The sequence below is a fragment of the Callithrix jacchus genome, chromosome 10 (genome assembly GCF_049354715.1).
Source record: "Callithrix jacchus isolate 240 chromosome 10, calJac240_pri, whole genome shotgun sequence".
Classification (NCBI taxonomy): domain Eukaryota; kingdom Metazoa; phylum Chordata; class Mammalia; order Primates; family Cebidae; genus Callithrix; species Callithrix jacchus.
Genome location: NC_133511.1, coordinates 116453085 through 116476453, shown reverse-complemented (window position 1 = coordinate 116476453; position 23369 = coordinate 116453085). Strand labels below are relative to the sequence as shown.

The following is a 23369-nucleotide window of genomic DNA, read 5'->3' as shown; positions in this document are numbered from 1 at the left end:
GATGGACTGGGAAAAACATCAATTCCAGAAGTTAAAAATAGGAATGCTTTGTAAAGTCCTACAGCTATATTCTGATGCTGGATGGTGGTAACCTTGGGTAGTCCTAAACTAGTCAGTGTGAAATAGTTCTGCCACCTCTGAGGCACCACTGCCAGTGCTGCACATGTTGCAGTTGCCCCTTGAGCCAGAGATGTTCATTTGTTATATAACTTCCTGGCTCCTTCACTGAACATGCCTAGTTCAACATTTTTTCCCAGTAGGTCTCATCCTGGCATTCAATGTATAGATCCAATATCGCATGTCTTGTTCCAAAGGATCTTATTTTGTGAACTATATTTCAGTAGTATACATTACCATACAATGTAATATAAACAATGCAACCAACTATTCAAATGTTAAACCAACTAAAACCCCCAATAAACCTTGAACAGTGAAAAAAAAAAAAAAAAAAAAAACCCACTAAAACCAGGATGGTGACAAGAGTGACCTCTGGTCATCTTCATTGTTCATTATACGCTAATTATAGTTCATTAGCATGCTAAAAGATATTTCCACCAGTGCCTTGACTGCCTGTCCAGAAGTTACCATGTATAGTTTTAAGAGGGGAGGAATCCTCATTTCTGAGAATTGCCCACCTCCTTCCCAGGAAACTCATCAATAATCCACCCCTGGTTTACCATATGATCAAGAAATAACACTAAGTATCCTTAGTCAAGCAGCACATGCCTCTGCTCTGCCTATGGCGTAGCCATTCTTTTGTTTCTTTACTTCTCTAATAAACTTGCTTTCACTTTACTTGATGGACTTACCCTGAATTCCTTCTTTCATAAGGTTCAAAAACTCTCTCTTGGGGTCTGGATTGGGAACTCTTTCCAGTAACATTATGGCATAAGAATTTCTCATGATATTAAAATTGTTTGAAGTAATTGTGACTGCTGTAAAGTATTTTTTCTTATGGATACAATGTAATTGCTCTTTCAGCTATTTTCCATTTTTTTCCTATGATAAAAAGAAGACAAAGGCTGTATAAGAAATAAAAAATACAGTGAATGGGCATCTGGAGACATAGGAAAACCTGAATATAGAATTGTCTGTATTAACTTTGCTTGTATTCTCATTTCAGGAGAGTGAGCTCTCAACAGCATCTACTAAAGAGAAAGCAGAGGGTAACATATTGTCAGCTTGTCTCCAAAGCAGTGTGAGAGAGTATTCTAATTTTGATGAACCATCTCAGAAATAGTTTGAAGAGAAGTATGTAGATATTTCAACAGACTTACTGGAGGTACTCAAGGGCATTCAACTCTCATTTTTCTAATTCTGGGATCATGCTGCTGAGGTATAAATTTATAACTGATTTATAAATTAGAACATCCTGTGCAAAGGTTTGGTTCTCTAGCAAAATATAGACTGTATATTAGTTTATAAATTAATTCCTCTTGGGTGGCTGCTGTCAGTTCCCAGAAGCATGATAAATGTGGCACAAAGAGACCCAGAATGTCCAGGTGTGGTGGTGCATGCCTGCAGTCCCATATTCTTGGGAGGCTGAAATGGGAGGATTGCTTGAGTGCAGGAGTTCTGGGCTATAGTGAGCTATGCCAATCTGGTGTCCACACTAAGTTCAGCATCACTATGGTGACTTCCTTGGAGCAGACCACCAGATTGCCTAAGGAGGAATAAAAGGACCCAGGTTGGAAATGGAGCAGGTCAAAACTCCCATGCTGCTCAGTAATGGGACCACAGGTACAAATAGCTACTGCACTCCAGCCTTGGCAATAAGCGAGGCCCTGTTTTGGAAAAAGAAATAGACTCAGAATACAGTATTTCTAGATTTACAGAACACCATCATCGTTTTGATAACTGGTACAGCCCAGTCTGGGAAGCTAGGCAACTAGCCTCTTTCTTTCTTTTTTCTTTTCTTTTTTTTTTTTTGAGTTGGAGTTTCGCTCTTGTTACCCAGACTGGAGTGCAATGGTGCGATCTCGACTCACCGCAACCTCCGCCTCCTGGGTTCAAGCAATTCTCCTGCCTCAGCCTCCAGAGTAGCTGGGACTACAGGCGCGTGCCACCATGCCCAGCTAATTTTTATATTTTTAGTAGAGACAGGGTTTCACCATGTTGACCAGGATGGTCTCGATCTCTTAACCTCGTGATCCACCCGCGTCGGCCTCCCAAAGTAGCCTCTTTCTTTCTAAAAATACATCTTAGCTGCATCAATGACCAATAGAGGAATTCAATTCCTTGGAACTTTCTTTCCAGAATGCATACAGGTTATGGTGTAGTGATACTTGTGAATTGCAGTGTGACTTTTTCCATCTCAGCACTGTATCTGGTTCATGGTATGATTTGGGGGGTGTTAAGGATGCAGTTGGGAGCTTCATTAACTCCTCTGGATTCTCTGGCTACCACTAAGCATACTAAGACACAGCCCAATTGTCCCAAAGAATTAACAGAGCTGGGATTCAATCAATCTTGGCACCAGATCAATGGGCCAGGAAACATTGTTTTAAATTATGGGGTCTAATAGAGCTGGCATTGGCACCTGAAAAGAAATTCATGTAATTATATTCTTCTAGTGAAATAGCAGATGAATTGTTGCTTTAAAAAAATATTGGGTAATGAAGACCTGCATTCTTTATTATGCGCCTAAACCAATTACACTCTAGCAATGGAATGAAAAAGGTATGACAGGAACCAACTTCATGCAAAATGCACACATACAGAGGATATATAAATGTGTGAACACATACACATATGTTCCTTGGCCCCTGTCTGCCATTGATAAATCAAAATCTAGATTATAGTGTGGTTTTCTCTTGAATATTTCTATCTGAATATAAACAACACAGTGTAGGGATTCCTTGCCCTCACTCTGAATGTTTAGGATAATGCAAATTAGGGTTTCCCAGTATATATTGCATCAAATCCTCTCCAGGCCCCATCAGCTCTGCTCCAGACAATGCCATCCCCAAAGACAGAACTGTTACGGCTCATAACAATGAACCCCATGGGACGAATGTCCAAGAGTTTCACTCCTTTCTTTCTGGAAACAGCTTCCACCCTCAAGCAAATAGGAAACCCACAACTGGCCTTGACTTACAGCTTGCATGGCTGTGGTGGAGACAGGGTGTTTCAGTAAGGGCGATGTGGTCATTTGCCTCTGTGTTTTCAGTAAAAGGAAACTGGTATTGGAGGCCGAAGAGAGAGCAGTCAGGGAAAATGTGCAACATCAAGTCCAAGAGAGTGAGCAAAATGCAAAGTCAAACTTTCTAGTGGAGGAAGCAGTAGGCTGTGGGGTCACGTTTTTTTTTGTTTTGTTTTGTTTTGTTTTTCTAAGTGCCCACCCCTGCAGCAGAGTAACCAGCCTGGGCCGGGGGAAAATTAGAATGGTTAACTGTTAGGCCTGTAGGACTGTGTTTGGATGTTTAATATGGCATAAATTCTTCAAAGTCCTGACGGTCTTTAAATATTCCAAGCAACTCTCGTTTCCCCATTTTGCAATTAAATTAGCTTAAAGAGGAACTTGTAGCTTTCAGAGAACTGCTGAATTTTCTGCTTCATTGCCTACTTTTTTTTCCCCATTTAGTTTGCCTGAAGCTTGTTGGCGGTTGTGTAGGGCTGGTGTGCGGCTGGAGCTGTCTGAGCCATGAACAGCTTCAGGGCTGCCATCCTCTTCTGGGCAGTGGCAGGATGGGCTAAATCAGGCAAGCCTCCAGGAGAGACAGATGAAGTTGGATTTCAAAAATGCAAGAATGCCTTGAAACTACCTGTCCTGGAAGTCCTACCTGGAGGGGGCTGGGACAATCTGCGGAATGTGGACATGGGACGGGTGATGGACTTGACTTACACCAACTGCAGGACAACTGAGGATAGACAGTATATTATCCCGGATGAAATCTTCACCATTCCCCAGAAACAGAGCAACCTGGAGATGAACTCAGAAATCCTGGAATCATGGATAAATTACCAGAGCAGCACATCCTACTCCATCAACACAGAACTCTCTCTTTTTTCCAAAGTCAATGGCAAATTCTCCACTGAGTTCCAAAGAATGAAGACCCTTCAAGTGAAGGACAAGGCTGTTACTACCCGAGTTCAGGTGAGAAACCTGATCTACACAGTCAAAATCAACCCAGCTTTAGAGCTAAGCTCAGGTTTTAGGAGGGAGCTCCTGGACATCTCTGACCGTCTAGAGAACAACCAGACAAGGATGGCCACCTACCTGGCAGAACTCCTTGTCCTCAACTATGGCACCCATGTCATCACCAGCGTGGATGCTGGGGCTGCTCTTATTCAGGAGGACCACATCAGGGCCTCCTTTCTCCAAGACAGCCAGAGCAGTCGTAGCGCCCTGACTGCATCTGCTGGAGCTGCCTTCCAAAACATTGTGAACTTCAAATTTGAGGAGAACTATACCTCACAGAATATCCTCACCAAGAGCTACCTCTCAAACAGAACCAACTCCAGGGTGCAGAGCATCGGAGGGGTTCCTTTTTACCCAGGCATCACCCTCCAGGCTTGGCAGCAGGGCATCGCCAACCACCTGGTGGCCATCGACCGCACTGGCCTGCCTCTGCATTTCTTCATCAACCCCAACATGCTGCCTGACTTGCCAGGCCCCCTGGTGAAGAAGGTGTCACAGACGGTGGAAACTGCCATTAAGCGCTATTACGCGTTCAACACCTACCCTGGCTGCACAGATCTCAATTCTCCCAACTTCAATTTTCAGGCCAACACAGATGATGGCTCCTGCGAAGGAAAAATGACCAATTTCTCTTTTGGTGGGGTTTATCAGGAATGCACTCAGCTCTCAGGGAATGGGAATGTCCTCCTCTGCCAAAAGTTGGAGCAGAAGAATCCACTCACTGGTGCTTTCTCCTGCCCCTCTGGCTACTCCCCAGTGCACCTGCTATCCCAGATCCATGAAGAGGGTTACAACCACCTGGAGTGTCATAAGAAGTGCACATTCCTCGTCTTCTGCAAGACAGTGTGTGAAGATGTGTTCAAGGTGGCAAAGGCTGAATTTAGGGCTTTTTGGTGTGCAGCCAGTAGCCAAGTACCTGAACACCTAGGAATGCTTTTTGGGGGCCTCTTCAGCAGCAAGAACATAAACCCCATGACAAATGCACAGTCATGCCCAGCTGGCTACTTTCCACTGAGACTCTTTGAAAACCTCAAGGTATGTGCCTCTCAGGACTATGAGTTGGGAAGCAGGTTTGCGGTTCCCTTTGGTGGGTTCTTCAGCTGCACAATTGGGAACCCCTTGGTGGATCCTGCTATATCCAAAGACTTAGGGGCACCGTCTCTGAAAAAGTGCCCTGGGGGCTTCAGCCAGCACCTAGCCCTCATCAGCGACGGATGCCAAGTGTCCTACTGCGTCAAGTCTGGGCTCTTTACAGGAAGGTCCCTGCCGCCTGTCAGGCTCCCACCTTTCACTCGGCCACCCCTCATGAGTCAGGCTGCCACCAATACTGTCATAGTGACCAATTCTGAGAATGCAAGATCCTGGATTAAAGACTCCCAGACCCACCAGTGGAGGCTGGGAGAGCCGATAGAGCTGCGGAGGGCCATGAACGTCATTCATGGGGATGGTGGTGGTCTGTCAGGAGGGGCTGCAGCTGGGGTCACAGTGGGGGTCACCACCATTCTGGCTGTTGTCATCACCCTGGCCATCTACGGCACCCGGAAGTTCAAGAAGAAAGCATACCAGGAAATCGAAGAGAGGCAGAGTTTGGTTCCAGGCACTGCAGCAACTGGAGACATCCCGGACCAAGTGCAGGTGCAGAGTCCAGCTTAAATCTCTCCCCGAAAATGGCTTCTCTCATCTCCTACCAGTGTGGTCATTTCTGATCACTCTGTTTTCCTAAGTATTGAAATGGCAAGTGCAACCAAAAGTAGGTGTAACTTTGTGACTTCTTGTTTAGGTCTCTGGGTCAGGAAGTTCATATTGTTACATGGATAAGAGTGGGGTTGGGGAGAGGGAACAGCTGGGACTAGAAGCAAAAGCCATTCTGGGACTAAAATAGGAAGCAGGTGTCCTTTCCCAATGTGTGTTGCTGTCTTCACCTGAATGCATTTGTGTAAAAATAGAGGAGAATGTTAATGTTTGGATTTGGAAGCTCTGAATTTACTCTGAAGTTTGCCACTGCTTCCAATTTGTGAGCTCTAAGAATTTCTGCCTGTAAGAACTACCCTCCTTCTATTTTGATATATATATGTTTGAGATAGTCTCGTTCTGTTGCCAGGTGCCAGGCTAGAGTGCAGTGGCACTATCTTGGCTCACTGCAACCTCCGCCTCCCGGGTTCAAGCAGTTCTCCTGACTCAGCCTCCCGAGTAGCTGGGACTACAGGTGCGCGCCAGCTAATTTTTGTATTTTTAGTAGAGACGGGGTTTCATCATGTTGGCCAGGATAGTCTCGATCTCTTGACCTCATGATCCGCCCACCTCGGCCTCCCAAAGTGCTGAGATTACAGGTGTGAGCCACTGCACCCGGCTCTATTTTGATTTTTAAACAGCTGTCTGAATTTCACAGTCTTAGAGCCTGGAAGAGCCCTGAAAAGACATAAGTCTTGCTTGACTACTGCTTTTTAACTTTGAGGGCTCCATGTTGACAGTGTTATCTCCTTGGGGTCACCTCAAAAACGTGAAAAGAATGATGTTGCCTGTGCCAATTCCACTTTTTCCAGCTGGCCCATGATGAAGACTCCCTTAGACCAGACCACTCTTGGACTTCTGACTAGTGTCATCAAGTCCTCAGAAAATATTTTAATTTATAAACTTCTATTAGTGGGTTAAAGAGGAAGGGATGATTTGGAGACAAGGAATAAGGAAAGATAGGTAAAAACTGAAAAAGATTTGAGGGTAAAAAAGGCAAGAAGTTAAAGTAAGCCCGCAACTAAATTTTACTTACTCTGTAGACTCACAACAGAGTAGATAACACCAATTATGCACCCTCATTTCTTTTCCAGCAGAAAGGGAGCTGACATGATCAAATCCATGTTTTTCAAATGAACTGAAAAAGGCATCTAGCACCACTTTGTGTTATCTCCTTGGGGTCACCTCAAGTTTGTTTCAGTTCCAGACTGAGCGCCCTGGAGCATCTAGCAGGATGTATGACCTTCAGCTGGCAATAGTTGGGACTGTGTTCAGTTTTAATACCAATCCCTCCTGATTGTAATTACCTCCACTACTTTTATGACCCCCCTACAATATTTGTTTAATGATACTGTTTATTCACTGAATCATACGTCATTAATGAGTTATCTTCTGTGGAGAACGACTGTTCTCTTTGTTAATGTTCACAATCTAGATCTTGGGCTGAGAAGAGGCCCTTCCCCAGAGCTTGAAGCATCACAGCATGTGGGAAGGTGGGAACCAGGTTATCCATTCATTTCCAACTGAGACACAGAGAAGTGAGTCACAGAATTTGAGCCCTGCTCTCCTGACTGCCCAGCCAGAGACACTGATTTCTGTAACCCCTTCACTTAACCCTACCCTTTAAGCATTAAAACATTCTCTTAAATTTCTGAGTGTTTTGTGGGTTCTGGGTGTTTTGTACATTTTAGCCAAGCTAATCACTTATCTGCAAATACTGATTTTCCTGTGAATTCTTTGAAGATTATTGAGTCAGAAAGGCAAAATATAGCACCCATTCCAGGCTTTTAATGCACATTAACTGCCTATTGAAATGAAAAGTTCTTTATAAATGTATATTCCTACTAACAAGATTCCACATAAATATGCATTAAAATATGTACTAAGGAACTCTCTGCCCAACGGCTCATGCATCTGAAGTCAGACCATGGGAGTTTGCCGTTTGCATTCATCAAGCCGTTTGGCAGAGTCACATCCCTGATGGACAAGCTGACAAACTACCTTCCAAGTCCTGGGTTCCTAACTGGTCGTCTTAGGCTGGGGTCAGTGGGGAGACCAAGCCTGGCTTCCAAGAAAACCACATTCCACGTACTACCAGAAATAGACACAGATTTGGGTGACAAAGGTGGCTCTTCATTTGCATTTTATTTTGTGTTCTTGTCAGTTTTGAATGATTAATATTAAACATTTACTTGAGAAACAGCTTGGAAACGATTTAAACACACACTATATTGTAGTCAGGGAAAGGGACCTTTAAAAGTGAATATTTGTGATTTTAAAGGTGGTTTAACTCCCACATGTTCACTTACTCATTTTCCCAGCCATGTGGTCTATTATTCCTTCAGGTGAACAAAGAGTCTAGCTAGATCAAATGTGTGGGCGGGTAATATGTGGAAAATGATTTTTTAGGCGGTTGGGGGGGACCTCCCCCACCCAGTGGAAGGGCTTGTGATTGCCTACAGACTCAGGGAGGTAACCCAAATCCCTCACAGGTAGGTGCACTTATCTACAAAAAGCAGAAGGTCAACAACAGCAACAATTTTGTGGTTGTTCATTTGCCATTTATTGTTCTGCACAGACACCTCATGAGCACCAGGTGGCGATGTCCTCTCACAGAGCAACACCAAGGACTTCAAAACACTCCAGTTACAAACAGAACAATTCACTTAGGACATTCACCTGCCTCTCCCAGAAACCCAATCTAATGCTGGGGACCACAGACAAGGAAAGGGGTCAGGGGTCCTTTCTTGTACCACACAAGCCTTCCCCCAATTTTCTCATGCACACAACAGTGCAATACCAAGATGAGGACTTTCGACCAAGTGTAAAACCACAGAGAAGACCAAATTTTACAAAAAGGGGAAGAGAATGAAAACACAAAAGGCACACACAGCCACATATACACGATGAACCTTTTAGGTGATCAGCATCTGACAAGGTTTGTCTGCAATCCCATTTGTCATCCCTGGAGACTTAGGAAGGGAGAAACTCGGTTGCTGGTGCTTAAGACCATGAAAGGGAAGGCATGGAATCCCCTACCTTGGCCAGGAGAGCACAGCAGGGCTTCTGGTGGGAAAATGCCCTGTGTCAAGGTAACGGATGCACAGGGCTTGGCTGGCAGGGTTTTCACTGAAATCCAGACCATACCTTTCCATTTTGGCACAAGAGAAAGGGCAAAGTACCTTGCCTTGCCTGGCACAGTGTTAGAAAGGAAATTCAAGACCTTGTAGCCTAGAAAGTCACATAAGAACAGCACGAGGATGAGGTAGCCCCTACTGGGCATCTGCAGAGAGGACAAGAAATGGGGCATAGACACAATCAAATCCTAGGGGGAAAGGCTTGAAGGTATGAAGACTACCTCTCCAAGTGGTATTGCCACGGGCATAGTGGCTCCCTTTCCATGTTGAGTCCTCTTCCTTCTGCTTCTGGCCACCCCCTTCCCCACCTATACCTTCTTCTGCCTGATATGGGGAAACCGGTCTCTCCCCACTGCCTTCTTCCATTGTGAAAATCTATCTTCTCTTCTTCCTCACCTCCTACTGCCTCATTGTGTCTTTCTTCCCATGGACCCTCAGCCTATTTCTGCACCCTTGTGGCCAAGAAGCTCAGCAGATACTTGACCAGCGTGCTGAAGGCAGAGACGGCATGAGGCTCTCCAGGTAATCTCTGGTATGTGATAACCTGACAAAGGGCACGGGTGTGACATTAAACACTGCAGGGATATCTCTTCCATTTAGTTCAGGTGTTTCCTTCCTAATTGTGGCAGGAAATTGCCCTGTGGTGCAGTAACCTGGGGACCAGTCTCCTGGTTGGCTGGTGAGATACAATGGCTGCCTGCTGACAGGAGATACAGGGACAAGGATGGCAGAATGATTCCTCCCATCAGAGCTCCCTCTGGTGGAGCTGATCAACGTCCCTGTAGCCATTTGGAAAGGGAGCAAAGGCTCAGCACCAGCACATCCACAGACCTGGGTGACAGGCAGGTGAATCCACTGTCCACACCAACATCAAAATGGCTGGAGGCCTAACAGCAAGCAGCTATGGGGCTTGCTGGCTTTTATGAAAGCTTGGCCTCTGGTTCCCATCTAAGTACCATTTTTGAAGGTTCTTTTGTTTCCATTTTTCCAGCATCAAAAACCTTCCAAATATTATGAAATATATATGCACATATATACGTCAAACCCCCAAAACTTGAGGTATATAAATTCAAATTAGTATCCAGAGGAACTTCCCCCAAACACATAGTTCAAAGAACCCACTTTCAAAGGAGGAATTGGGTTTCCCTTCTTGATTCCCCCTTTTCTCCTCACTGGCCCCAATTCATTCCTTAATGAGAGCCAAAGGCAACAGGAATGTTGGGGAGGAGATAGGGTCTTGGGACACAACCAAGATGCAGATTGGACCAGACCATATTGTGGTCTCAACCCCATTAGAAATGAACTTAAGAGGCTCCCCCGCCCCGCTCTAAGTCAATCTATAATAGATGAGGGAGATCAGAAGCCCAGCAGCTCTGGGCTCTGATTAGCAAATTTGCATGGAAACAGATTGAAGCCTTCATAGAAACAAAACTGGATGGAGATGACCTCTGATCCAATCTTGAAAAGAAATATAAAAGGATGAGTCCAGCCCTCACCTCATTGCATCTCCCCAGGCACAGTTCTGTCTCCATTGGGGTTTCAGTTCACTATGGGATAGGTTAGCAACAGGTGAGGAACATCAAAAAACCACAGTCTCACTATTGGATCCCCATCAGAACTGGGGTTTGGCATCTTGCAAAACAGAGTGCAGGGACACGACGGGCCTTCCCATCAAGCTGGCCCAGCGATGCACACACACTCACACACACACGCATGCACAGACACAGAGGGCACAGAGCCCAGCATGGGCTCCACTCACAGTGACTTGATGAAACTCATGGAATCTTTGAGCTGGTCTAGAATGAGTTGGGAAGAAGGCTGTGGGCTCCTCTCCCTGAGGACAGTTCAGATACTCAGTGGGATTCAGGCTCTGGTTTGATCAGAGAGGGGATAGAAAGAGCATCACGGGATGCCACCCCCAAGGAGGAATTCCAGAGTCCATTCATCCACATGAGAGAACCAGATGCCTCTTTGGACAGGTCAGAGCTGTGTGGAGGAGAGGAGGGCCCGGAGAAGCCAAGGGCTGTGATGAGAGCAGAATGTGCTCCCCGAGGCTTTTCCTTCTCTGACCCTCTTGGGAAGATGTGCTTCCTCACTCTACACCAAGGCATCAGTTTCTGATGTCACAGCAGTTTAGCGGTTCACCCCTTTGTCCCCCAACCTTGCACAGTGAGAGCTCCCTGCCTCCAGCGGAGGAGAGAATAGCAGAAACTCCACTCTCAAAGCAGAGTGAAAGTAGTAAGAAGCTGGCTGAGGCAAGAAACCCCAGCTTCCAAATGCCCAGGCACTGTCCATGGGCATTTGTTTCCATGGGCATTTGTGTCCATGGTCCTGGGTGTGCTGACCATGCCCCTACTTTGGAGGTGGGATAGGGAGGGGATTCTTGCCTACCCAGCACCAAAAACTCCATGGGAACAGACCCAGGATGGCCCTCATCCCATCTCCCTTTGTGTGGATGAGGTTTATGAATGATGTCGCTTTATTCAGTCTGGCTCCCCCTGTGGTTGGGAGGGACGAGGGATGGACACAGGACAGGAGGGGAGGTGAGAAAGTTGGGAGGGCACGACACCAACTTCTACATTGACTCACTCTCCCCACTTCCTGTCCTGCAGTCCCCACGGCCCATCCCACCTCAAAGCTTTTCTCTCGCCTCAGTCCTTCTCCTGGGCAGTGCTGTCCTCAGAGATGCCCTGGGCAGCCAGTTCAGCCAGCACATTATCCAGGTAATTGGCATCTGGGTAGCCGTGGCCAGTGAGATTAGAGCCAAACTCTGTCTTGTGGTGGACCTCATTCCAGATGACGGTATCTGACTCGCCCGTGGTGCTGGAGGTGCCAATGGCAAAAATGAGGCGGCGATCCCAGGCCACGAGCAGCAGTTTCAGAACCTAGAGGGACAAAAGTGGGACATGAAAGGCAGACATTCATGGGCGATCAAACACTATCCTTTGGTAGAGAGTCAGCCCAAGGGTCCCATCCCTTCCTGCATCATGATGCTCTCAGTAGCCCAGGGGAAATAAAGAGATTTGGATTTGGAGTTTGGGAGCTAGAGGCTGAGCTCTGGCTCTGTCACTGAATAACTGTGTGACCTTGGAGAAGTTATAGCATGTCTCTGAACTTTAATTTTCTTATTTATGAAATGGCAATGGTACAATTTGCCTCTGAAGGTTGTGAACATTTTACTGGGTACTACATGAAAAGTATTTTCACACCAGTGCCTACAACGCACTACTTGATAAATGTTATCTGCTAACATAATGGCTGCATTTTGAAAGATAGAATCTAGGAGTTGAAGGCGCTTATGATCTGAGAACTTCTGAAGCTCTGCCCTTCACTACCACACCACTACCTCAATGTAGTATTAATTTATCCAAAGCTGATGCTGTGCAATATTTCTCTAGTGACATCTTGGAGCACTTTGATTTTCTGTAGGTGAGAAAACTGAGGCTCAAAGAAAGTTTTGGGGCCTGCAGAATGTTCTAAATCAGTTAAATTTTTTAAATGTTTGTTGAGCAAGACTAATGCCTAATGCCCTGTTCCAGGCCTTGGTCAAAGTAGTGTCCAGCATGAAGAAAAAGCATCCAATAAAAATGTGTTGGGTTCAAAACTGAACTACTATAAACATGGTATGGGCTGGAGGAGAGGAAACCATCATAGTATTGGTAATAACAAAAGCAGACATTAGAAATATGAGCTGCTATTTCCTGAGTGTGTACTTTCTAAGTGCTGGGCAATGAGACATGTAATCGTTACAGTAATAAGATGATATAGGTATGGCCATGTGCCACATAGCGCCGTTTGGGTCAATGACTGAACACACATGCGATGGTGATCTCATTAGATTACAATAGAGCTGAGAAATTCCTATTGCTCTACTACTTACTCTACTGTACTTTTAATCATTATTGTAGAGTGCATGCCTGCTTACTGAGAAAAGGTTAACTGTAAAACAGCCTCAGGCAGGTTCTTCAGGAGGCATTCTAGAAGACGGCATCGTTATCATAAGAGATGACAGCTCCATTCCTGTTATTGCCCCCAAGGCCTTCCAGCGAGATAAGGTTTGGAGGTGAAAGACAGTGATGCTCATGATTCTGCCCGGAGTAGGTCAAGGCTAATGTATACATACATTCACGTGTTCATTTTAAATAAAAAGTTTCAGAAGTAAAAAAAAAAATTAAGGTTTTAAAAATAAAAAAGGTTATAGAACAAGGATTAAAGAAAATATTTTTCTACAGCTGAACATATGTTTCTGTTTTAAGCTGTGTTGTTACAAACAAGTCAAAAGTTAAAAGAATTAAAAGGTTTATAAATGGGGAAGTCACAATAAGGTTAGTTTATTATTGAAGAAAGAAAAGCAGTTTTATGTAAATTCAGTGTACAGTGCTCACAAAGTCTTTAGTAGTGTAGGGCAATGTCCGAGGCCTTCACACCCACTCACTGATTCCCCCAAAATGACTTCCGGTCCTGCAAGTACCATTCATGGTAAGTGCCCTACACAGATATACCACTTTTATCTTTTTTTTTTTTTTTTTTGAGGCGGAGTTTCGCTCTTGTTACCCAGACTGGAGTGCAATGGCGCAATCTCGGCTCACCGCAATCTCTGCCTTCTGGGATCAAGCAATTCTCCTGCCTCAGCCTCCCGAGTAGCTGGGACTACAGGCGTGCACCACCATGCTCAGCTAATTTTTGTATTTTTAGTAGAGACGTGGTTTCACCTTGTTGACCAGGATGGTCTCGATCTCTTGACCTCGTGATCCACCCGCCTCGGCCTCCCAAAGTGCTGAGATTATAGGCGTGAGTCACCACGCCCAGCCCACTTTTATCTTTTTTTTTTTTTTGAGACGGAGTTTCGCTCTTGTTACCCAGGCTAGAGTGCAACGGCGCAATCTCGGCTCACCACAACCTCTGCCTCCTGGGTTCAGGCAATTCTCCTGCCTCAGCCTCCTGAGTAGCTGGGATTACAGGCACGCGCCACCATGTCCGGCTAATTTTTTGTATTTTTAGTAGAGACGGGGTTTCACCATGTTGACCGGGATGGTCTCGATCTCTTGACCTTGTGATCCACCCAACTCGGCCTCCCAATTTTATCTTTTTTACTGTATTTTTACTATACCTTCTCAATGTTCAGATATGTATAGATTCACAAATACTTACCATCATACAACTACCTATAGTATTCAGTATAGTAACATGGTGTACAAGTTTGTAGTCTAGAAACAATAGGCTATACCATATTGCCTAGGCGTGTAATAGGCTATACCATCTAGTTTTGTGTAAGCACACTCAATGATGTTTGTATGATGATGAAGCTAATGATAATGATACCCCTGTCATTAAATGACAGATAACTGTACTCTCATTATCCCCCTCAAGGAAACAGAGGCTCAAAAGATAAAGACTTGCTCAAAAGATAAAGACCAAAGTCTCATAGCTAGTAAGTGGCTGGGGGTGGTGGGGTTAGGGGATTGATTTCAGGACTGCCTGACTCCATAGCTCATGGTCTGAATCACACTCTGTTGACTCTCAGATAGGAATCAGTATAGAATTCATGGAGGAGGCTGCTTCTGAGCTGAGTAGTAAAGGAAGGGAAGGGAAGGATTTGAGGTATGTCAATAGAGAAGAATGTGTAGAATAGTAAAATATAAACTCAAGGCATGGATAAATTACAGTCGCTGTCACTATGCTATGCATTTTAAAAAAGAGATTTTCATTTCATTTTTCCAACATCCTGTCCATACAGATGGAAATTATCACCACTATTTTACAGATTAGGAAACTGAGACTTCAAGACAAGAAGTTTCATGCCAGTTCCCACAGCTAGTAAATGGCAGAAATGGGACTTGAACCCAGGCTGGTCTGGCTCCAAAGCCCATCCTCTAATCATATCTCAATGTACAATGAAGCCCAAGGTTAGGGTACTGGACCAGCAGATGTGAAGGATAAGGATGGGAAATTAGTGTGAGGAGAAAGTTTAACCCACACTGCAGTCGGTTTTATATGTCAAGGTGAGAAGACTGCACTTTGTTATTTCTTCGTTTTATTTCTTTTACACACAAAAACCTTGATTCTAGAAACTCTTTGAGATACCTAATCTGGTAGCAGATACAAGATGAAGAAGTCTTATCTCTGTTGGTGGTGGCAGGGTTAGAAGAGGGGTCTAACCCTTCTAGTGGTTTGGAAGGCAGTGAGTGTGTGGGGAGGAATGAGCTCAATGGATGCGATGGATAAGAACAGGAGTCCAGGAAGGTTAGTGTGCCCATCTGGGTACCAGGGATGCTGAGTATGTCATCAACATAAAGAGGGAGGCCTGGAAGAAAAGCAGCTCTTGACAACAGGATTCTAGTTTTAACTACAAGACTTTGCACCGGAGACATTTTGCCAACAGTTGGGATGTAGCTCCAGGGCTCAAGCACAGAAAGCTGGCCCTTCAAGGCCAGCAGTAGCAAGAATCGTCCTGACTTTTAATCTGGAGACACTGCACTGGCACATCTTGAGGTGGTTGATTCTCTATTTCCTCCAAAAGACCTGCTTCCCACCTGTAGGGAGAGACCAGATCCATACCCTTTGACATGAAACCCAAACTGCCTCCCTGTAGGCAGGTCACTGTCCCACCCCTTGTCTGGCTTGCCTAGGACTTGTTGGGGCCGGTGAAGGATGAGTGAAAGTAACAAGCAACCAGGAACTTTTAAATGGGATGATACGCTTCCAATTGGGTTCTCTGTTTGTCCTCTGCCCCCTTCCATGGGAAGGGCATGGAGCAGAGAAGGGCTGCTCCTTTCACCTGGCCTCTAGAACAGGAAGACATGTAGAGCTGACTGAAGCTGCTGCTATGGTCAGAATATGAGTCCTCACCAAATTCCTATGTTGGAATCCTCACCCCGAAGGTGACAGTATTAGAAGATGGGATCTTGGAGAGGTGATTAGGTCATAACAGCAGAACCCTAATGGATGACATTAGTGCCCTTATGAAAGAGGGCCCAGAGAAACCCCTTGCCCCTCTCCCATGTGGGGACACAGTGACAAGGCACCATCTATGAACCAGGATGGGTTCATATAAACAAGTCCTAGCCAGACACCAAATCTGCCAGCGCCTTGATCTTGGACTTCCCAGGCTCCAGAATTGTGAGAAATAAGTGTCTGTTGTTTATAAGGCACTTGTCTACAGCACTGTGTTACAGCAGCCAGAACAGACTAAGACACTGACCCATAGCAACAACATAGCCATAGCTACTGACATGCAAAGTACATGACAAATAAATACTTGTTGGAGTAAGCTGCTGAAATTCGGAGAGGAAGCTCTGTATCTCTAAAATACATCTTGGCCGATATTCCCCGCAGCACTCCCTTTAGATCAATGATTCCTCCTCCTTTTGAGATCAGGAAAGATTTTGAAAATCCAATGATTTTCTGGCCTCATCCACATAAATACAAACATAAATTTTTAATTCTAATTTTAGAGTTCATAGAACCACGGAAGCCTGATCATGAATCACTAGGAATCCAGAAACCCAATGATTGTTTTCTCTGTCCTTTTGAGAAAAGGGCAGAAACTTTTTCCAAAAGGGAAAAAGTCAAATAATATGAAAATGCATAAAAAGAAAATAATCTACATATTAAGATCCCTGCCCCAGACCAGTGTTTCCCAAGCTTTAATGTGTTGTCAGATCAGCTATGCATCTCATTAAGATGAAGTAGTTTCTGGTTCTGCATTTCTATCGAGCTCCTATGTGGGGCTACTGGTGCTCATCCCAGGACCAGCCTTTAAGCAGTAGGGCTCTAGACACAGGATCTTAAAATAAATGAATTATTGCCAATAATATCCTAAAGAGGAAACAAACAAACTGATATGGTTTGGCTGTGTCCCCACGAAAACCTCATCTCGAATTGTAGCTCCCATAATTCCCATGTGCTGTGAGAGGAACTCAGTGGGAGATAACTGAATCATGGGGGTGGTTTCCCCCATACTGTTCTCTTGGTGGTGAATAAGTGTCACAAGATATGATGGTTTTATAATGGGTTTCCCCTTTCACTTGGTTCTCAATCTCTCTTGACTGTCGCCATGTAAGACTTGCCTTTCATCTTCTGCCATGATTGTGAGGACTTCCCAGCCATGTGGAACTGTGAGTCAGTTAAACCTCTTTCCTTCATAAATTACCCAGTTTCATTTATGTCTTTATTAGCAGTGTGAGACCAGACTAATACACAAACTAAATGTCCCACTCCCACCCCAACTGCAAAAAAAAAAAAAATTCTAGTCATAGCCACCCCCTGCCTATGGTTGACTCAAATTTGATCTTGATACTGTGTACGTCTAGAGTTAAAAGAGACACAGTTCTCTTTGGTCTGTGCATTGTAAGAAGCAAAACTTTGGACCTTGACATAGAAGTCAACTGTCCGGATCTATTCTAAAACCTAGTTCTATGTGGAAATCCCCAGACTTACTTTTCTCCCTTTCTCGCTGTCTGGAAGGTAACAGTGTCGTGGGAAGCCTCGGGCACTGAAACTCTTCCCAGGATTCGGGTGTTCTGGTCCCTGAAAGCAGAAAGCAAGCAAGCAAATGGCATTTTTCAAAATATTTCTGATAAGAGGGGGGTTAGGCTGTGACTAATTTCAATAATGATGACAATAATAATGCCCCTAGAACCTCAACAGAGAATAGACCCAAAAAGCAGTGTGAGTGCTCATTTAACACATTTCTGCAACCTTAGACGCGGGTTCAGATGCAGAGCCGCTACCTCCCACTGCATTAGCTGGAGGCCTCTCTTGGGGCTTTTGTTCTCCATCTCTTTAAGAGGAATGACGCAGAGTCCTTCCCTCACGGGGTTGTTATAAGCGTTAAGTGAGCGGTGCCTGATGGTAGTAAGAGCTCAGTAAATGTTAAACTCATTGTCCATCATCTTCGTCATCTACTGTGTTACAGGAGAAAAAGGCTGCAGTGCAGGGAAGATAAGTGGCTTCTGTAATATTATGGCTTTGCTAAAATTGAAGCCTGGGTTTCCCGACGCGCACTCTAGATTTTTAACTACTCAGAATAAAGAAAGTGCCTCCAAGCTATAAGCCATGCCATCAGAATTTTCTGAGTGATTCTTGTGGATTTTCTCCTTCGTCCTCATGGGTTTTTATTTTCTTTTTTAAAACAATAGGAATTGGGACAGTCAAGACTAACAATCTTCTAACAGCATTTCAACTATTGCCACACAATACCCTATTAAGTAGGGAGGCTCTGGCCGGGTGAGAAAAAACTGAAGCACAGTTGAGTGAGATCAGGCTTCCTAACCAGTGCCCAGAATGGGTGCACAGGTGTCTTTGAGAAGCTCATGAAAAGTGACAAATTTTCTCCTGGTAACAATGACCATATCCCCTCTTCTCCATACAAAGGTTTGTCTCTAATTTCTGAGCATCCCTGACCCCCTCAGGACTGGAACCCTCTTAAAAGACCCTTTCTAGATTCAACCAGTATAATATTGATAATTGCATACAGCTCTTGGCACAAGCTCTCATGTAGATGATCAGCAAATATGTCCTGGCTGATTAAATGAATGAGTGTGGAAGAACAAATGAATGAGAAAACTGTAAGAAAAAAACAGATTTTTCTTTTTCTCTTATTATGGACCATGGTTCCAAAATGATAAGAAATTCTGTGGTTTTCCATTTTTTAAAATAGCTAACATGATTCACGATCACGTGTGGTCTGGCACGGTAAATGCGGTGGGGTCTCTCAGAAGGGAGAGGCCATTCGAGCTGAAAGAAGCAACAACGCCTTCTCGGAGATGCAGAATCCAACAGTTATGAATTTCACATTCACAGGAAATCACTGCAAATTTACAACCTTCCCATTGCTGCGACTGTTTCTAAACCAAGCTGCCTGACTGAAAGGCCAATTCTAACCATGGCTCTGACTGCTCCTGATCTGCCTGGGACTGCCGCTTGTGTGGCCAACTCGGATGCCTGCCTGGCACTAACCCAACATGGCTGTACCCTCCCAGCTCGTTGCTAAGTGGAGCAGTCACGACTCTGCCTCAGCCCAGCCCAGAGTTTCTCCCCAAGGGAATGGTTCTCTGCAGTGAATGCAGAGCTTGAAGGTCTCAACTCTTCACAGAAGCCCATGCCTGTGTGGTCCCTGGAAACTTGAGTAACATGGCACTGAGTATCCTGCAACTTACACTCAGGGATGAATGCATATCCTAACTGTGGAGACCTACATTTCCTGTGATACGAGCTTGGGTTTTTCAGGAAGAGCCACAGGGGCACCCATTAAGGCAGCATGCACCACCTCTATCCCCTAGTGTAGACTCTCCGCTCTTTAATCCTGGAGGAAATGGTAGCCCCACCCTTGTCTTTGCATGCTTTGGTCTGTTCTACTGCTCACCAGACCATCAGCTGCTTCTCCTAAGTTCTGTTTTTTCATTCATGGCCCTATCACCTTGACTGACTGCCTCTGAGACACTCCAGAAGTCTCATCTGACCCCATATCCAACCACATCCCTCTCTTCCTTTTCCTGGCCTTCCCTTGTTCAGGCCCCATTCCTAGGGCCTGGACCATGGCAGTGGTCTTTTAATTGGTCTTCTTCCCTCTGGCCATCCCCCACTCTTTTGCCTGACTAGCCTTCCTAGAGCATAATTCAAATCACACAATGGTCCATATTCTTAACCTCACACTCAGTAACTGATGAGTAAAATCCATGGCCCCCGCCCTGGTATTCAAGGACTTCTGTGATCTGGCTGCAACCTCCCTCACAGCCTAGTCTTCTCCCTCCACCTCCTTCATGCTCCCTCCCTCTACTTCCTTGCAAGTCTTGAGCCCCAAATTAAACCATTCCTTCTTGCCCTTCAATACGCAAATGTTTCCTCTACAACTCTATTACCTCCTCCCACTAAAAATGTTCTCTTCCATTTCTTCATGTCTTTCTAGACTCGACTAGAGAATTCCCTGTACTTCAAAGTCCCCTCTGACCTTCCCAGACAGACAGACAGACAGACATAAGCCCCCCTCCTTCCCATGACAAGCAGGACTTCAAATAATGTTGACAACCAGGTATTGAGCACCTTGGTACTGTGCCCTTCCTTTACTACGCATAGGAAAATGTTATCTTCCATCCTCACCAAACCTCTGCCATTTGGGCTCCTGGCTGCTTAGGTGAAGAAGCCAAGCTCAGAAATGTCAAGGGACTGTTGCCTAAAACAGCTGTCTCCAACCACTTTGGCACCAGGGACTGGTTTTGTGAAGACAACTTTTCCATGAACCAGGGTAGTGGGGGATGGTTTTGGGATGATGCAAGAGCATTACATTTATTGTGCCCTTTCTTTTTATTATTACATTGTAATATATAATAAAATAATAATTATTATTATTTTTTGAGACAGAGTCTCATTCTTTCACCCAGGCTGAAGTGCAGTGGTGCAATCTTGGCTCATTGCAACCTCCACCTCCCAGGCTCAAGCGATTCTCCTGCCTCAGCCTCCCAAGTAGCTGGGACTACAAGCGCACCACCACTCTTGGCTAATTTTTTTGTATTTTTAGTAGAGACCGGGTCTCATCATGTTGGTCAGGCTGGTCTTGATCTCCTGACCCCGTGATTCACCTGCCTTGGCTCCCAAAGTGCTGGAATTACAGGCGTGAGCCACCACACCTAGCTTAAAACAATTATTCTTAATGAAGATCAGTGGGAGCCCTGAGCTTGTTTTCCTGCAACTAGATGGTCCCATCTGGGGGTGATGGGAGACAGTGACAGATCATCAGGCATTAGATTCTCACAAGGAGCGTGCCTAGATCTCTCGCATGCACAGTTCACAATAGAGTTTGTGCTCCTATGAGAATTTAATGCCCCACTTACCTGGAAGAAGGCAGAGCTCAGGTGGTATTACTAGCTGGCCCACCACTCACCTCCTGCTGTGTGGCCCCTTCGGTGGCCTGGGGGTTGGGGACTCTTGGGCTGAAGGTACCGGCTAATAAAGACTCAGCCAGGAAGTGAAACCCAGGTCCATCGGACTTTGAAGGCCTTATTGTCTCACTTTGCCTGCACTGCATCTCAAAGGTTTTGTTAGCAATATACATTTATCTTCCCCTGACTGGTTAGTAAGTCCCTCCAGGAAGAACCATGATTTATTCACTGCTTTTTACAGGCTACCACAACTTCCTGTTTTATTTCCTCCACACCAGTCATCACTATCTGGAAGTACCTTGTTTATTCCTTTGTTTCCTTTATGGCCTTCCTGGTCCCACTAGAATAAGGACTTCAGGGAGCAAGGCCTGTGTCTATTTTGCTCATTGCTTCTCCAACACCTAGAACATGTCTGGACCATAATCCACACTCATATATTTGTTAAATAAAGACAAAATAGAAGAAGAAAACTAGGAGGAAGGAAAAGAGGCTAGAAGAATTCATATTTGCTAAAGAAATGCATATGGTCAATGCCCTAGAACACTCAGAAAAAGCTTCATTGTGTGAAGGAAGGTGCCACATTTGTATTTAGTCAGGAATAGTGTTCAAATTTGTTCTTCAGGACTTTCAAAGAATCAAAAGAGGAAAGAAATGCCCTTCAAAATCAAAGTCAAGTATAGCTATCAAATTACAAACGCAAATACCATTTGAAAATTTCCACTTTTGGAAAATTATTCTACAGATACATTCACATGTGTACAAGGTGATTCATTCCAGCACTATTTCTTGTAGACAAAGATTGGCAACAATCCATATGCCCATCAAATGGAGACTGCTGAATGCAAATAGTGGTACATTTATACAATGGATGATTACACAGACACAAGAACGAGGAAGCTCTCTCTATAGTGATGTCGAGAGATCTATAGACTATATTGTTAATTGAAAAATGCAGGGTGCTGAACAATGTGCCTAAATGTCACTGTTTGTGAAAAAAATGGGAGGGGTGGATGCAGTTCTCTGTTGCATGTGCACAAAGAATCCTGGAAGGATCCATAGGAAAGTCAGAACAGTGGTGGTGAAGTTGGGGGACGTGGTGTCAGTGGGTGAGGCTGGGTAGATGGGGGACAAGTGTGGGAAGGAGACTCTTCATGTGTAACATTTTACCTACAAACACCTAAAACAATAAAAACCAAGGGCTGAGAGAAAGGCCCACCTAAGAGAAAGGCTCACCTGAATGCCAGGGGGGATGCTGTAGATGATCCGGATGGTTTTGCAGTCCGGGTGGCCAGGCAAGGAGTGGGGGATGAGGTGGTACTCCATCTTCCCCGGAGGCTGGGTGCCTGTCTTCACCCCGTAAATGGTCTTGCAGGTTGGACACTGCAAACTCCCATCCTGAGAGGCCAAAGCCAGAAGAGCCAGATCGAGAAACAGTACTGGTAATAACTTCTTCACCGAGTCCCAAAAGGTACCAGAGATAAAGGTGCACCATGATGAGTGATAGATCTTAGTTTTTCCCTTCCAGCCCAGTCACCTAGGCTATTTCTGCTTTCTCCAAAGTAACAGGAGGTAAATTCCACAACTGGTACCATGCCTCAAGCTGAGGGATATGTAAGAGAAGCCCCTGTCCCTGAGGAGGGGACCATATCACTAGGGCAGGAGCATACACTGAGGGGAGCATACAAAGGAAGTCATTATTCAGCCACTCAGTACCAAATGGATGGAACAGACAGCAAGACCAGGAGAGCAGCAACTGCCCAGTTCCTGCGCATCAGAATCGCCCACAGAGCTTGTTAAGCCTGGCCCCATCAGGTCCACTGAATCAGAACTGGGAAGCTGCAGAGTGTAGTGGTTCAGACCACAAATGCGAAAATCAAACTGCCTAGACGTAATTCTTAACTCTGCCATCTGCCTGCTGGGTGACCTTGGACAAATTAATTAACTTCTGTGAGTCTCAGTTTCCCTTATAGAAGAAAGATAAAAAATATCTGTCTCATTGGGTTGTTGGGAGAATTAAATGAGATAATCCATAGGAAGCTTTTAGCTTGTGGTGTATCTAAATGTTATTAGCATTCTTATAATTTCTGTGGAAAGACTGATGCTTATACAGATTTGGAAACTACCGCTCTGAAAAAAGAAATCGGCCACTAAGAGCTAGAGTAAATGAGGATAACTTTAAGAAAATGGTCCTTGACGAATAGCTATGAATTTTGCTTAGAAGGATAGAGTGTAACGTCTGCACAGACACCTAGAAGAAAGAATGATGCCATTCATTATAGTGCTTTAAATCATTCTATAAAGAGAGTTTAACATTTCTGATTTCATTTAGGCCACAGCTTCTGACACTGGCCTGGAAGAAATTATTAGCCCCTTTTTATAGAGAGGGGAATTGAGACACAGCAAGATTAAAGGACTTGCTGCTTGTCAGGGTGTGAGGTCTGTTTAAACCTCCCACTTTGCACTGCAACTCAGTGGCTCCGT

The 23369-nt window shown here is 44.9% G+C and overlaps 2 protein-coding genes across 3 annotated transcripts in view; one reads left to right on the top strand and one right to left on the bottom strand.

Moving 5' to 3' along the window:
• Nucleotides 1-3581: 3581 nt before the first annotated feature.
• On the top strand, nucleotides 3582-7520 carry MPEG1 (macrophage expressed 1). Its single transcript, XM_002755367.6, has one exon. The coding sequence runs from the start codon at nucleotides 3644-3646 to the stop codon at nucleotides 5792-5794; it is 2151 nt and encodes a 716-aa protein (XP_002755413.1). The 5' UTR covers nucleotides 3582-3643; the 3' UTR covers nucleotides 5795-7520.
• Nucleotides 7521-8411: 891 nt separating this feature from the next.
• The window catches only part of DTX4 (deltex E3 ubiquitin ligase 4), a 38527-nt gene continuing 23569 nt past the window's right edge, over nucleotides 8412-23369 (bottom strand). For both annotated transcript variants that reach the window (XM_078339322.1, XM_009008184.5), the window contains exons 7-9: nucleotides 22122-22283; nucleotides 17449-17538; nucleotides 8412-11894 (exon numbers count right to left, since the gene is read on the bottom strand). In XM_078339322.1, coding sequence (XP_078195448.1) covers nucleotides 11661-11894; nucleotides 17449-17538; nucleotides 22122-22283 — 486 coding nt within the window. In that variant the 3' untranslated portion in view covers nucleotides 8412-11660. The remainder of the gene's footprint in view (nucleotides 11895-17448; nucleotides 17539-22121; nucleotides 22284-23369) is intronic.